Here is a 15,566-nt window from a genome sequence, read left to right as displayed (position 1 = left end):
GAGCCTTTCTGTATAGATGTAGCATTTCCAACAGGAATTTATCTGCCAGCGCAGTGACACCATTGCTCTCCCCAACAGTATGAGCTAAGCCAACGTGCTGGGACAATGACAGAGCAAAGTCAAGGGGGTGTTGATTCTACATTTCTAGATCCAAATAGTCATGTAGGCCAAACTTTACAGTACAGTGTGGTTATGAGCTTCTAAAACTCATAGTAACTCATAGTAAACACTAATGGCTGAGCCTCATGTCCTTTGCTAACATACTGCTATTTCAGCTGGCACCTGCATTTGGGAAATTGCAATGCAGCAATAGAACAGATTTCCCAAAGACTCACTGCAAGTTGTGGGCAAAGAAAGGAGAGGAGCCCAGACCTAGGCTGGCACTGTGCTCTGCCTCATGCTCTGCATGCGTATATACTGATGGCATTTTGGGATCCCTTGGAGAAAGCCCTTTTCTCTCTAGGGCAGTGCTGTAATTGGGACAGTGCATGGTTGCGGGGTGCTTTGCTCACCCACTGCGGCGGGCAGCCAGGGAGGGCTGCTTGACTCATGGACTGTCCCTGTTGCAGCTGTGGTGAGGGAAGTGGATTGCCCCATTTTTCTGTGATGCATATGACATTCCAGGAAATAATTGTGTGCGGCAGACATGCTTATTCTCCATCCATGGCCATCATGTGACTTCTAGGCAAAAGGTCCAGCGACTAATATGCTGAAACATTGCTTTCAACTTTTCTGTAGAGCCCTTTTGGTCATGGGGAAAGGTCATGGGTCATATCCTGTTCTCTTTATCATTTCATAGTATTTGATCATTATCTAGTACTTGCTGCCTCAGGGGCATTACAGCATATTGGGGTTCTGGGCACTTCCCTCTGCCACTTACTGTGCAGGGCTTGCACCCTTGACACAGCACTTTTTCCATTGTGTCATTGTTGTCTTTCAGAAACATTTCCGGCATGTTTTCAGCTTTTTCTGCTGTCTCTCTCTACAAAAAAAGGGCAGAACCCGGGAATCCAGTGTGAGGCACAGCAGGGGGCCCTTTGCAGCAGTCCCTGGTCTAGATCTACTCCTACAGTTTACCTCCACCCAGCAGGAACATGAAGTCCTTCAGAGCTGCCCTTGCTGTTCTTTCTGTGGCTGCCTTCTGCTACCAGGTCTCTTCTTCACCAGGTGAGTCCAAGCTCTCTTAGAGGGGCTCTCTTCTCTTTCTCGCTGCCCTGTAATGCTTGGCACCTCCAGTAATGCTTGGCACCTCTTCCTTCCGAGCATTTGCCACAGCAAAGGAGAGGCATGTCTTGCCAATCTGGCTTCCTGAGGGAAGGATGACTGTGGTGGGAGACTGTAGTGGGAGCAGTGTCTCCTCCAGCAGGACCCATCTGGAACTGTGACCCTGCTTCTCCCTGATGGCACTTTCCCCAATCTGGTTATATCAGAAAATGTCTCTTCTCTTCTAGCTGCTGTCAACCTTTTTGGTCCCTGTTGCACCCAATACAGCACTAAAGCGATTCCCCTGAACCGTGTGATAATGTATGAGCACACAGGCAACCACTGCTTCCAGCCAGCCGTGATGTAAGTAGATCTTCTGCTCAAACCCTGGGGGCCCCTGCCCTGCAGAAGTGTGGCAGCCCCAGGAAACACTACATCATACCCTATCCTGCCAACAGATATCGGCATGTTGGGCTCACCCATGTTAGGAGAATGGTTTGGAAACATCTCCTCCCTGTTAGATTTGGGTCAAAAGATCTTCTGCTGGTCATCCCTCCCAGATAGTGGGTCACAGGCAGGATGGTGTCATGGCTGGAGAAGGCATGTTGGCGATGAAGATGGCTCTCTCCCCTAAGTGCCAGAGAGAGCAGGAGGCTGGTAATGACATTCAGCTAGTCCCCCTGTATTTTCCTGGGGCTGTTCTGTAACTATAGAGGTGTCTGGTTCAGTGGGATTTACTGGCAGCAAGGAGCGTGCATGTGCTCAGCACCGCGGTTTGCTGTGACACTTCCCACCCACAATGGTCATCCTTTGAGAATGGGCTCCTCTTCTCTCCTGCTCCTTTAATGGGATTTTCTTCTGCAGATTTACCACAATCAAAGGTATACTGTTGTGTGGCAACCCAGAAGATAAATGGGTCCAGGATATCGTGAATCACCAAAAGGACAAGGCAGGCAGTGGAAGGACAACACTGTAGTCACTGCGAACATTACCTCCACCAGAAAGTCTTCTCTCATGAGCTTCTCCTAAACACATCTGTGTTTTCTTATTGCCTGTTAATTTTGATAGACTGTCATTGTGTAGCTCTTTATTTAAAGTGTATGCAAAGGCATTTTAATTTATTTATCATTTTCAGTCAGACTTTTAATTCTAATTTGTACTGATTGTGCTTAAGTTAATTCTGTGTAATAAAAAAGAGCAAAATAGCAGCTTCTTCCTCTGGGTCTCAGAATGCTTTACCAAGGCCATAGCAGGCCAGCGTGCCAGTTTGCAGGTCGGAGCATCAGAGTCCAGCTCTTTGTCCTGTTCATTTCATCCACTCCTCAAACAATTCTGCACATGCTTTAAGGACCCATGCGACACTGTGGCCACCCGTGCACCTGCTGAAGGTGTGCCTGGCAGTCAGCTCCTGGCTGGCTCCAGGCAGGTTGACTGGGCTAGGGAGCCCAGGCAGCTCTGGATGGGGACAGACATCTTGTTTTTTGGCTTTTTGCTCTGCAGTCCATTAACAGTCTAGCTGTTCAGGCATTTCTCTGAACAGTGGTGGCCATATCTGTATGTTAAAGTTTGACATTTGGGAGCCTCTGACCTGGGAGGCCTGACCTTTGACCTTGGGCTTCACCCAAGTGCACTGAGAGCAAGGCCAGAGCTGGTGATGCTGGGGTGGCTGGTGCCTCTCAGCCCCCAGCTCCCTCCCTAGTATTCCCCCATCCTCTCGCAGCCTGGGCTCTCCTTCCTTTGAGATCCCCACAGATCTTCCACTTCGGTTTGTGCCAGGAGGGTTCAGCTGGAGCTGGCCCAGGAGCCGGTATGTGAGGGCAATCCTGGGGAGCATTTCAGATAGCATAAATTAATTCCTTGTCCCGGTCTACAATCGCTCCTGAAGCAACACAGCAGGCAGCTAGGGATCACAGCTCTGCCGCTGCCACGTCTTGCCCAGGACGACACTAGATGGGGCTGCAAGGGCAGACTTGGGGATGCTGCTGTGTGGAGCTATTTCCACCTCCAAACTGAGACCCAGGCCTTCTCTTGCACCCAGGGCACCCACAGGGATGGGTACCAGCCCCACAGCTGCCTGTTGGCCCTCCTGCCCCAGCTCCCTGGGGCAGTGTTGGGTGCTGCCATTGCTCAGTGAGGCTCATGGGTGTGTGGTTTGATCCCAAGCGTAGCTTCCACAAAGCCCATCTGGACCCATTAGGCCTTTTGAAAGGCACTTTGGCTGTTTCAGGCTGAGCCAACCCTTCTCTATTTCTGGCGGAGGCAGGAAAAGGGCAGTAGGGTGAAAAGCAGGGCTCAGAGCACGTGACTCACTGATCCCAGGCCATCAGGATGAAATGATACTCATCTCTGGCCTTTCCCGGCAGAGATCCTGGCCAGCTGCTTTTGCTTCCTTCCCCTTCTGGATCACCCTTGTGAGGGTATCTTACAGCCTGCAAACCTGCGTGAGTTGTGGCTTTTGGTGTGCCCTGGATTAGCACTTTACATTTAAATGTCTAAGCTTGCAGCTCTCTCATAAGATAGGCAGGTAACACTGGGAATAATTTAAAGAGTGACTGGACAGCGTGGTTAGACTCAGGGGTCACTGAGCTCAGATGGGACATTGAAGCAAACTGTGAAAAGAAACCAGAGGAGAAATGACTGGGCTCTTGCTGCTAGTTAAAATGCAGCAAAGTTACTGAGGGCCACTCAGCTTGCTCAGCTTGCAGGAGTCCTTGCTGGATCAGCCCCCCTCACTGCAATTTTGGTCAGAGGGAGCAAAGGAAGGCCGTGTCTAATCTGACTTTCCAGGTGCCTGGGGTTATCTACGGGCCCTGATTTTTTCTGACGCTTCCTAATTTGTCCTGGTTCCCCCCCCCCCCCCCCCGCAGGGTTTTTGTTCTGCCTTGATCTGCCTGGGCTAAGAGGAAAGCGCTCGCCTCTAAGGCTGGCTGCGGGTGTCCCCTGTGCACGCCACGCTCCTCCCAGAGCCAGCTGGAGCCTCCCGAGCTGGGTGGGGCACCCAGCGGATGCTGCTCTTACGTAAGCTCGTGGCGAGGCTGATTTCTCCGCCGGTGACTCTCGGGAGCGGTGGCACGGTTGCAGCAGCAGTCCCCGAGGCGCTGGCTTTCTAGCGACATTACCATAACCCCACCTGCCCGCCAGCTCTTCCGGCTCGCTGGGGAAACAAACCTGCCGCGCGGCTCCTGTGCCGCCACTGCCATGGCCCTGGCCAGCCCCCTGGAGCGGCTGCACGAGGAGGCCATTTGCTCCATCTGCCTGGAGTACATGAACGAGCTGGTGAGCGTCGACTGCGGGCACAACTTCTGCCGCAGCTGCATCGCCAGGCACTGCCAGGAGAAGGGTCTCTGGTCCAATGGACCCTTCTCCTGCCCGCAGTGCCGGGCCACGTGCCGTCGCAGCAACTTCCGCCCCAACCGGCAGCTGGCCAACATCGTGGAGAGCATCCAGCAGCTGGGGCTGCGGGCTGGCCCGGGGTCGGGGGCCCCGCTCTGCACCATGCACGACGAGTGGCTCAAGCTCTTCTGCGAGGAGGACGGGGAGGCCATCTGCGTGGTGTGCAGGGAATCCCTGTACCACCGCCCTCACACCGTCTACCCCATTGAGGAGGCCATGCAGCTCTACAAGGTAGGGAAGGCCCAGCTGCACGAGGACGCGGTGTCCACAGATGAAAAGGCCGCTGGGCCTTGCGCCTGCCTTGGCCCTTGCGTGGGGCTGGCCCCATGGCAGCAGCACCCCCAGCACCCCGAGGTGCTGTGCTGTGCTTGGGGAGCTCAACTTTGGGGGACCAGGCAGCTTGTCCCCAGCAGGTCGTGGGGTACATGGTCCTGGGGCCGGCAGCCACCCCTCTCCACTGTCTCCAAATAGCTGTCCGCCATCCTGGTGGCACCGCCAGGAAAGTGGGGCACCTCGGGCCGGGACGTGGATGGTGGCTGCCCCCATCCTGGCAGTGCAGGGAGGTCAGTGCTGGCTCGCATGGTTTGCTCTCCAAACCCAAATCGTGAAGAAACTCTGAGAAAACCGGAGCAGCGCAGGGAGGGTTAAAGCTGCGAGCGGAATGAAGAGCACAGCTGCGGGCTTCGGGTGCCAGGGCCGGCACGCGGGGCAGGCATCGCCTGGCAGGACAGTAACTCTGCCCTTGCTGCCTTCAGGCACCGGCAGCCGCAGGCCGGGGGACGAATGGCGGCACATGCTGGGGTGAGCTGACCCTGTTTATTGCCTTTTCAGGTCAAACTCCAGAAATTCCTGGAGCATCTTTCCAAGGAAGTGGAAGAAGTGAAGAAATGTGAGTCAGCAGAAAGGATGAAAACCCAGGAGTGCAAGGCAGGTGCCTGCTTTAATTTTTAAGGAACCAGCTTAGACATCAGCAACTTTAGAAACTACTGAGTGTTCTGGGCCAGGGCCATTGAATTTGTCCAATGTTTCGTATAGTCCTCGGGTGGGACATGTCCCCGTGTCTTGCTTTCACTTGGAAGACCCACATCCACAGGGGACCCTGGCCACAGAGAGGGGCTCAGTGACAGTGCAATAACACCTTCTCTAAGAAGCAAACCACTCAGCGTGTGGTGCAAAGCGCTGTGTTTCCTTGGCGTTCTGGCTTGCAGCAGTCCTCACGGCTATGCACAACGAGTAGGTGCAACATGCTCATACCAACAGGCAACTCTGGAGTCCGGTGTTGGCCCTGGGGCTGTAACTGCAGCTTGTGGAAACAAGGATCAGTAAATGTGTGTGGCTCTAAACAAATTAAATAGTCCAGAAAGGCTTTGAAAGGAGCAGCATGCCAGCTCCAATGAAACCATGGAGTCAAGTGTGCTTGTTAAACAAATAGATATTGGATGTTTTTTATTTGCCTTGGTTTGCATTAAAAGCCAGGCATGGACCCTATGATGAGCTCTGCTCCACAACCGTAGGAATTAGAAGTATTTTCATCGAAAAAAGAAAAGTTGAATTACCAGGCCTGTGTCTGACTACCACTCTGTCCCAGGAGATATCAGTAAAACAGCTGCCTTTCAAGCTAAAAACCAGTCCCTCCAGGGTAGAAACTGGAAAGTAAAAGTAACTGCAGAAAAGGAAACGGAAATACTGGACTGACTTGTGCAGCGCTGAGCTAGAAGTGGTGACTAATCAGGGAGCACTGGCCGGGAAAACAGGTTTCTCCAACTTTCCCTGTTTATTCGCTCAGCTCCCCTGCCTGGCCATGGCTGTCACTGACTGCTGCCCTCCCTGGCCAGGCCAACCCCGGGCCTAGCAAGCTGGGGCGATGGGTGCTTGGGTGCTGGTGCTACCAGCCATCCCAGGCGGCAGGGTGAGACTGGAGGAGAAGGAGGCTGTGAAACAGCAGTGTCATTCTCACCTCTGCCTGCCCTGCCTGAGTCAGGGCTAGATGATTGCCTTGTAGGGTCACAGCTCAGCTGCCTTCAGGCTTCCTGAAGCTGATTATGCTGTTTTAGTAAAAAGGAAAAATGTCCCATGCGAGTGATTGGGAGGAAGTCGCTGACAGTCCTGGCTTATGAAGCACAGGAGTCAGCTCCAAGAAATCATGTGCTTGGACAGAAAAATGCGGTAAATAAATAAATAAATACAGTTCAGTTTCCTTTCATTTATCTTCTCGGTTTTGAGGCTTTATGGTCCCAATTAACAACAGCAGATTTTTCTGGAGGATACCAGCTCCTGTTCTTCAGGTTTTGAGACAAGTACAAATCTTTAGAGCCCAGGAAAAAACACTAAAGCATAGCCAGACCCTGCCTGTTGTTGGCTCCTTGCCCTCAGACCCTAGCGAGAGCTCCCAGAACCCCAGGGAGTCCTCCCTAGCTCCTTCCCTCCATCCCTCAGTCCCCCCCCAGCCCCAGGGCTTCTCACACCTCTTTCCTGCTGCAGTGTGGGTGCTGCTGGATGTGTAGAGTTCAAGCAGCACATTAGCCTGGGCCTAGCTTGTAGGCAAATTGTACACCTTCTAATAAAAACCTACCTCCTAAGCCTAATGACATCTCCTTGCAGTCCATCATCCCACCCAGATGGTCACTCTGTGCTGCACTGAGACATCTCTAGACATCTGAGGTCCAGCTGACCAGGACTGCCCTGGGCAAAGTCCTACTGCTGGTAAATTAAGGATGTCAAGTCAGATACTAGGTGAAAGCCCACCACTTAGTTTTTGGCTGTTATTTTAAATAAACACCCTGATCCAAAAGCGAAGTGATTTCCCATGACTTGACCACTGGGGGTAGTTTTGGGCTTCATGGTAGCTGCCTGGCTAACGTGGCCTCTCCTTCCACCATATATATCTTTCCTTTTATAAGGAGGCAGTGAAGAAAAAGAGGGAAAGGATTGTGAGCGAGTTTGGGAAAGTGCATCAGCTTCTGGCTGATGAAGAGAAGCTGCTGCTTCAGAAGCTGGAGGAGGAAGAGAAGCAGATTCTGCTGAAGATCAGTGAAAACCTCACCCGGCTGGTAGAGCAAAAGTCCTCTCTGGGTGAGCTGATCCTGGAGATAAAGGAGAAGTTCCAGCAGCCAGCTGATGGGCTGCTCAAGGTCAGGCTGTGCCACCATCGATCTCTTTCCTGGGCACTGGGAGAGGGGCCAGCTTCTGGTGTGGGGCTGCCAGGGACCAGGCTGTGACACAGAGGAGAGGGAAGGTGCGCAGCCCACAACAGGGGAAGGACTAGGGAGCTCTAACTGCACGGCTGTGCTCCTGGGGGCCAGAGGCAACGCACTCAACCAGCTCTGTCCACCAGGGCAGGGGGGCCCTGTCTGCCCCAGGCATGTCTGGGTTGCCAAAGCACCCTGGGATGGAGCTGTGCTCAGGAAGGCAGTGGCTGTGATGATGAAAGGCTCTCTCCTCCCTTCCATACACATACATACTCTTGACCTCCCTCCCTCTTTCCCCCGGAGAGGAAACAGGCCCAGACCATCAGTGGTACCTGAGGTATGTGTGACTCCTGCCATCCCAAAGCAGCCTTTGGATCCCACTAACTCAGTCTCCAACCTCAGCCCTGAGGTCTTTTCTATCCAGACCTGATTTCTGTCCTGTGCTAAGGGTAATCTGCTCTGCAAGGTTACCCGCGAGGGCTCACAGGGCATCACGAGCCCTGGGGACTGCCAGCCCTTATGTCTAGCCTGATGGGTCCCCAGGTGAACAGTGGTGTGGGAATGGCCTATTGTTCTCTTCCTTTCCCTGCCTTAGTTTGGGGCAGGGCCCAACCTGGCCGTATGTGACGGGAGCTGGATGGCGGGGGACATCTCTGGGGAAATGTCTCCTGGGCATGATTTAAGGCTTACCTCTCCTGTTGTGCGGAAGGACAGTCAGCACACACTGAGGTGTGGCCAGTCCTCAGAGGTGGAGGGCGTGTGTGACCTACAGCGCAGTGTAGACACAGCTGCTGCTGTGGACCTCGGCAGTGCTCAGGAGAGCCTGCAAACTGTCCTGTGGAGCAGGGCAGGCTGGCGCCGGGCAGGCACAACCAGGGCAGCCAGTCAGAGCTTGCTTGGGTCCGTTGCCCAGTCCGCAGGGCAGACATGCACTGGGGCCCATGACAACTGAGGAGCAAGGCCAGGACTGAAGGGCTGCACAGAGCGAGGTGGGTGGCCGGAGACCAGGCTGGCTGCTAGGCATGAGGGTCTGGAGTGACATACCAAGAATGTTTTTTCTCCTCTTCTAGGACATGAAAAGCATCCTGAACAGGTAGGTACCAGTGCTCGTTCCTCCTACTGTCCTGGCTGCCTCCAGGCTCTAAGTGTGGCATTTGCATCTGTGCTTGCTCTGTGCCAGGCCAACCTCTGTCCTCCCTGCACAGCCCCTGCCCAGCTTCAAGCTACGTCCTCCCTAGTGGTGAGAACCAGTGATCAGGGACAGATAGAGGAGGGATGTGAAAACAGTGCTGGCTGGCAGGAGAGACTCAATGCCTGTCTTCTTCCAGGGCCCCCAGAACCAGGTGTTGCCTGGTCCTGCAGGATGTGAGAAGGGCTCCTAAGGGACAATCTGCTGGGCTGGCCTCACTCCTTCCTTTCCACAGGGTGCTCCTGCCTAGGATTGGCACTGCAGCTCACCCGGGACCCCTTTCTTGTATGTAATTTAGATCCAGAGTGTAGATCCCATCCGACTTGCTGCTAGGCAAGCAGTTAGTCCAGGTGCTATGGCTGAAGAGCTCGCAGCAGGAGATTCAGGGACCCCAGGGAGCTGGTATGGCAGCTTGGGGTTGCCAAGGGCTGGGGATTGCTGGCTAAATCCCTCTCTAACCCAGAAAAGGCAGAGGGAAACAGATGCTGTGGATGGCTTGATGCAGCCAGATCTGCTGGAGACCAGATTCTATCTGCTCTCCTGTGCTATCCGAGCAGCCCTATGCCAGCATGCAGACAGGGCTGGGGCTCCTGAAATGGTGTCTGTGCAGCCGAAGGAAAGGCACTGAAAAGCCCCCTGAGATGCAGCTGGAGACTGGCTGTGTTGTGGGCACTGGGTGTGGCTGCGACTCTGTGCCAGCCTGTGGGCAATACACTCTTTTCAGGTGCGAAGGCATGAAATTCCAGGCCCCTAAAGCTGTTTCCGTGACCCTGAGAGAAGATTACAGCATGCCAGGGTGCTGCCTGGGCATGAGGGACATGCTGAAGAAATTCGAAGGTAAGGCGGCTGCTTTCATGCCAGGTCCTGGCACACTGAACCCTGGCCCTCCTGCTGTACACTGTGGCACAGGGAGAGGTGTCCGTGCACTCAGTGCAGACACAGCTCTGCCCTTGTCCTTGACCACTGCCAGCACCAGCAGACGGGCTCCTATGAACGTCTCTGACAAGTGGCAGCGAGCTGTGCTGTGGTGATGAGCATTCAGGCAGGAGAAGGCCTTTGGCAAACCTTGCTTGTTCAGGAGGGGATCCCGGACTGCAGTCTTTGGCCCTGTCTACACTAGACAGTTTAACAAAAGTCATATTTACACAAGGAAAGTTGCATCATTGTAATGTTACTGGACACCTCAGCCTGGTGGAGCAAGGGCTGGTTCCAGCACTGTTGCTATTTTTGGGCATGGAGGGTTTTGGTTTAATGTGAACCAATTCCAAACTGGCTGTGGTAAGAGAGTCCATCCAGGCTGGGACTCTTCTTTAAATGAAATTATTTCATATCATACATCTTTTTAGCTCAGATGGTGCAGCTTTCTCATTACCGCAAGTGCTAACTGCAGGTTTTTTCAACGAGTTTTGTTCAGTTAGTTCCAGTTTGCCTACAGATGAGTTCAGATTGGTTTCAGGGTGAGGAGACTTTCCTCATTCAGGTCTTGGATGGCTTGTGAGGTGGCCCTGAAGCGCAGCAGGGCACCTAGGAGTCTCAGGTCCCATGTTGCCCACAAACTCTTCTTTCCTTGTGCAGGCTGCTTCTAAAGCTGTCAGGAGGGCTGCTGAGATGCTCTGATTTTATTCCTGCTCTGTGATTGAATGCCAAATTTTTTGATGTGGTTTATAGTAAAAATGATTTTGTGAATTACGTTTCCCTAGGACTGCCAGTGCTAGGTGCTGTACAAAACCATGCACACATGCAATTAGACGTAGTAGCCAGCAGTAGCTGGAGCTGGAAAAGTTCAGCATCTCTGTAGCAGACCCATCCATTCATGTCATTGTCTGCATGTGAATTCATGCATAAAATCCTGTGTATCCTTCATCCTTGTCCTCATTCCAGTGGATGTGACTCTGGACCCTGACACAGCGCACCCTGAACTCACTCTGTCTGAAGACCGGAAAAGCGTGAAGCGTGGAGGCAAGAAGCTGATTCTGTCCCTCTTTGACAACCCGAAGAGGTTTAACACCACGCCACTGGTGCTGGGGGTTCAGGCCTTCTTCTCTGGCCAGTGCTACTGGGAGGTGCAGGTGGGAGATAAGCCAGAGTGGGGCCTGGGGCTGTGCAGGGATTCAGCCAGCCGGAAAGGCGCCATCATCTTCTCCCCTAGCAATGGCTACTGGGTGCTGTGGCTGCAGAACAGTGGCAGCTATGAAGCCCTCACTTCCCCCATCTCCCCTCTGAACCTGAGGGTGAGACCCCGGCGCATTGGAGTCTTCCTGGACTATGAGGCAGGAGAAATCTCGTTTTATAATGTGACTGACCACTCCCACATCTACACCTTCACTGACAAGTTCTCTGGGCATCTCCGGCCTCTTTTCTTCCCAGGTGACTTGCTGGGGGGCAAAAATGCAGAGCCCTTGGTGATCTCCTGGGTCAGGGACAGAGAAGGATGGATCATCCTGTAATGTGTGGTTAAAAGGCGGCCCTGGCCTCAACACAGGGCAGCCAGAGGCCAGTGGGCCTGACCAGCTCCTCTCCTGAGCAGCAGGTTGGCAGCAAGGCAGGGCTGGGGAAATAGGTTCGTGTTTGGGGCGAGCAGCATGGCAAGGTCTCTTTGTGCTCCTGGATGCTGGCAATGACCCTCAAAGCATAATGCTGCTGAGAAACTAATAGCAACCGTGTCCTTTCACGTGATGCTTTCACCCTTTGCCAGGCCCATGCCAGGAAGGGCATTACATGTCAGGGGTGTGCCACAAGCTTCCTGACAGGGACAGGAGGAGCCTGCTGAACGCCGTTGCCCTGCTGGTCACCTTGCAGGTTTTGGGCAAAGAGCACATGCACAGCCTGCATTGTAGTGCTGATTTTGGTGTGAATTGTCCTGAAAGAAGGCAATAAAGAATTGATTTGGGAAGACCTGTCCCTTGGGACATTGCTTCTACTTGAGGCTCTACTGCTGCTCTAGATGGGAGCTTCTACCTGAAGCAGGCTGCAGTCAGGTTTTTCCAGCAAAAGCTCTCAGGCCCTTAAGTCAGATGTTGCATCAGCCAGTTGTGCTCACTTAAACCCGAATGCCTGCAGTTCATGGTTTCAGGAGGCAGGAAACTGCCACAGAGCCAAAGAGGAAGTGATGGCTGGTGGTCATACACTGCTAGCTGGAGTTGCTGGAAACTGTGTCACGAGCTGAGCAGGGCACCCTGCCAGGCAGACACGCTCCAGTAGCAAGTAGATCTCCCTCCACAGCGAAGGCAAAAGTAATGAAGCTGCTTAATTCAATGACTGATTCAATATGAACAAAATGAGACATGACCATGCTAAGGAATGGTCTCAAGTACTCTGCACAGTTTTGCTGGGGATGTCACGGGCAGTACTTTAGTATTCCTAGTGGGAAATGATGCTGCAGTCAAGGAAGCAGTTCCTTTCAACTAATTTTTGTTGCATTTGGTGAGTCCCATCTGCCTCCCTTTGGCTGCAGGTTCTTTCTTTTGGAAGCTGCCGAGCAGAGGGGAAAATCCAGCTAGGAGAGCCTGGTCTCAGCTCTGACATGTCACAGGAAGGAGATGGGCAGTGGGCGCCAGTGGGCTCCACATCTTTTCTGACCTTCACAGTGGTCTTACAAAGAGAGTTTGTGGATCCTGAGAAAATAGGAACAAATTTGAACTTTGAGGGCTTGATGGAAGTCTGGAAGCATAGGCAGTTGTGTGGGGAGTGGTGAGGGCAGCCAGGGAAACCGGTTAAGCAGGGTAACCGCTGGGAAGGGACCCAGCTGAGAGTCGTTGAATTGTGGTGGGATGAGGTGGTAAGATGGAAACTATCCAGAAAGTAAGAATAAACTGACTGTGGGAAGACGACAAGTGAGCAGTGCTACTACAGTGCAAGAAGGACAAAGAGCTTTTCCAGAAGAGTCAGCAGGGGAAGTGCAACAGTTCAGAGATCTTGCAGATTGACACTGGTGCAACTGGTGGAACAAATGAGTAGCTGAACGGAAAGGATATGGACTCACCCCACAGCAGCACCCAAAGTGTCCCTAGAAATCATGAATCTGCCTTCCCTAGGAAGGAGGGTAAAGGTCCAAGTAATGAGACAGCTGTGAATATGCTATAAAATTTTTTGTCTGAGGGACTTGCAACATTGCCTGCAACTAAGACTTAAAACTGTCCTGACCAGACACCCATCTGTCCTCAAGTGTCCAGACTGGCTGGCATGGGGCAGTTAGAGAAAAGCAAAGAGCACTAGGACCAGGCTTTTAGAGCTCCCTGATTACTTAATGCTGAAGCTGTTCCTAAAGCTACTTGCAAGCTGGTTTTCAGTTTAAGCCATGTGGGAGGGCTACATGCCACAGCACGAAGGCCAGGGTCTGGACTCATCACTTTGGTGTTCCAGTGGTGACTGTTCTCACTCTCACCAGCTCAGGCCTTAAGCAAGCTGGCTACCCTCTTATGTGGAGGTAAGGTTATTTACTATCAAAATGGCTGACCTTTATGTGCCAGGCTAATCATGTTCCTACAGCTTCCCTTGGGCTGATCTCAGCGACACTTGGCCAAAGCATGCTGTGATTTTCCAATGCAGGAGAACGGGCATATACACACGCCCATATACTCTGTGAGAACTTCTTGGGCTGAGCCAGTCTTTTGCTTTTGGAGGTCCCAGGGTTGTTCTCCCGTCTGAGGTATCCAGTTTCACTGAAGGCATTAGTCTCTCAGGATAGCACATCTGGCAAAAAGGTCGTGGTTTGTGGTCAGGTTTTAAGGAGCTGTTTTCTATGCAACCTGTGGACTAGCCATAGCTTTAGGCTCTGACCTCTGTAGCAGCTCGGTCACCCAAAGGCACTGACAGTGTCCTCTGTTAAGATTCTTGGCAGCAAAGCTTCCAGATCTGCAGTTTTAGAAATGTGTTTTCTCAACAAATGTTAACATCCTTCTTTCACCGCTAATATCCTGGAAAATACTTCCTCATCTTCGGGGGGTAAGATGTCTTCTTCTTTCTAAGAATGGATCAGAAATATTCTTTCATATCTAAAATGCCACTTCTGCTTTCTGTTTGCCATTATTGGAAAAGCGATAACCAGACACCTTTCCTTGAATTTTCTCCATTTTCTCCATATACTAATCTCCCTCAGCCCTGGAAGTCTTGGATATGTCCCTACTTTAGGAAAACACTGCCTTTGTGTGCAACTTGAAAAAAACATCCACATTACTTTTCTGGAACTGAAAAGTCATGAGCTAATTTCATCGGTAGTATCTCAAAAGTTACAGTAAGAATGCCCAGAAAAAAACTTGCAGAGTTTTCATTCTTTTCCTTCCAATATCTCAGCTTATTGGGATCAGCCAACATACTCCAAACTGGGTTTTCTAACTATGAGGGCTATGGTATTCCTTGTTTTCCTCTTCTCTTTCCTTTTCCTGTGAAGAGTCTCCTGCAGCCCCTTGATTCCAGGAGATGTGCCTTCAAGCAAAATGCAGAGTATCACAAGGCACGTGATCACAAGACACGGCTTTTCTGAGCAGACAGGCATTTTACCTTCTGGGTGTCTAATTCTTGTTCTAAAATGTGAAGGTGTAAAAGCTGTGCTATCTGTTCCACAGCAACTGCTATTTGTAGCTCCCTGTTCATATCTCCATTGACACAGACCAGCTCCTCCTTCTGTGCAATGCCAGACTTGGACCTCCAACTCCCCTGGATGTCACTGCACCTCAAAATGCCTATGGATGCAGTAGGGTAATATAAACAACAAATTTGTAATTATTTACCTAGTGTATTAGCTATTAACTATTAGATATATACTAGTATTACTTCGTATATACCTAATATAACAAGTATATTATAATAATGATTTTATTCTTATATTGTAATAATAATGATTTTGGTTTTGTCCACAGTTAGGCAAACACAGCGTTTTCATTAAAAAAATTTACTTTTAACAATACGTCAGACTTTCCTTCAAATAATATGGCTCAATATTACTAGAAAAAAGTGATATTCTTTTACATTCTGAATGGTATTAAAAAACCTTCTCTGCATCAGAAGACAAAAGGCACAGACTCTCAAAACCTGATCTATTGCACAAAATATTTAGTAAATACTGAAGTCTGGTTTCAGGATGAGTCTCCTTTTCAGTGGGTTACAAATTTCGAAACATTTGAGACTCCTGGTTTTGTCTCAGTCTGTTTGAGTCTGGGAAAACTTGTTGCACTTACAAACTACCTTCTTGTTGGGTCGGAGCCTCCTCTTTTTCTTAACCTGCTGTGCCCCAGCTTTGTTAGTGTGCTCTGGTTCTTGCATTTACCTGCCCCTTTTTCCTGTGGGTGCTCCCTGGTGGCTGCATGAGGCTGTTTCTGGGAGGGAAGAGCTTGGTGATTAGCCCCCAAAACCCATGCATGGAGCACTGGGATATCCTGGCCCATGGGCTGATGCAGGTTGTGGCTCCTCCAAGCTCCACCACCCACAGAGATGCACAACATGTTGGTCTTCTTGCTTCGCTCAGCCTCTGGTGGCAAGGTCAGCCTTGAATAACTGAATCAACTCACAGCAAATACATCCCCTGCCCTAGGTGGATGGTAATCTCCATGCGCAGAGTCACGCTAAGGAAGATATCGGTGCCACACACACAGACT

The 15,566-nt window shown here is 51.5% G+C and overlaps 2 protein-coding genes across 2 annotated transcripts; both read left to right on the top strand.

The window, feature by feature from the left end:
• Positions 1-982: 982 nt before the first annotated feature.
• On the top strand, positions 983-2,411 carry LOC112989628 (C-C motif chemokine 5-like). The gene is made up of 3 exons (XM_026110901.2): positions 983-1,167; positions 1,452-1,566; positions 2,068-2,411. The coding sequence occupies exons 1-3, from the start codon at positions 1,095-1,097 to the stop codon at positions 2,177-2,179; spliced, it is 300 nt and encodes a 99-aa protein (XP_025966686.1). The 5' UTR covers positions 983-1,094; the 3' UTR covers positions 2,180-2,411.
• Positions 2,412-4,184: 1,773 nt separating this feature from the next.
• LOC112989629 (E3 ubiquitin-protein ligase TRIM39-like) lies at positions 4,185-14,139 on the top strand. Its single transcript, XM_026110902.2, has 6 exons — positions 4,185-4,827; positions 5,428-5,523; positions 7,497-7,727; positions 8,855-8,877; positions 9,698-9,810; positions 10,855-14,139. The coding sequence occupies exons 1-6, from the start codon at positions 4,402-4,404 to the stop codon at positions 11,418-11,420; spliced, it is 1,455 nt and encodes a 484-aa protein (XP_025966687.2). The 5' UTR covers positions 4,185-4,401; the 3' UTR covers positions 11,421-14,139.
• The last annotated feature ends 1,427 nt before the right edge of the window (positions 14,140-15,566 follow it).

This window comes from Dromaius novaehollandiae, chromosome 19 (assembly GCF_036370855.1).
Source record: "Dromaius novaehollandiae isolate bDroNov1 chromosome 19, bDroNov1.hap1, whole genome shotgun sequence".
NCBI lineage: Eukaryota > Metazoa > Chordata > Aves > Casuariiformes > Dromaiidae > Dromaius > Dromaius novaehollandiae.
This window is presented reverse-complemented; position numbering and strand designations above follow the sequence as displayed.

Coding starts and splice junctions, on each gene's coding strand:
- LOC112989628 (XM_026110901.2), top strand. CDS start 1,095: ATGAAGTCCTTCAGAGCTGCCCTTGCTGTTCTTTCTGTGGCTGCCTTC. Junction 1,168..1,451: donor CCAGGTCTCTTCTTCACCAG/GTGAGTCCAAGC, acceptor CTTCTCTTCTAG/CTGCTGTCAACCTTTTTGGT. Junction 1,567..2,067: donor TGCTTCCAGCCAGCCGTGAT/GTAAGTAGATCT, acceptor TTTCTTCTGCAG/ATTTACCACAATCAAAGGTA.
- LOC112989629 (XM_026110902.2), top strand. CDS start 4,402: ATGGCCCTGGCCAGCCCCCTGGAGCGGCTGCACGAGGAGGCCATTTGC. Junction 8,878..9,697: donor ATGAAAAGCATCCTGAACAG/GTAGGTACCAGT, acceptor CACTCTTTTCAG/GTGCGAAGGCATGAAATTCC. Junction 9,811..10,854: donor CATGCTGAAGAAATTCGAAG/GTAAGGCGGCTG, acceptor TCCTCATTCCAG/TGGATGTGACTCTGGACCCT.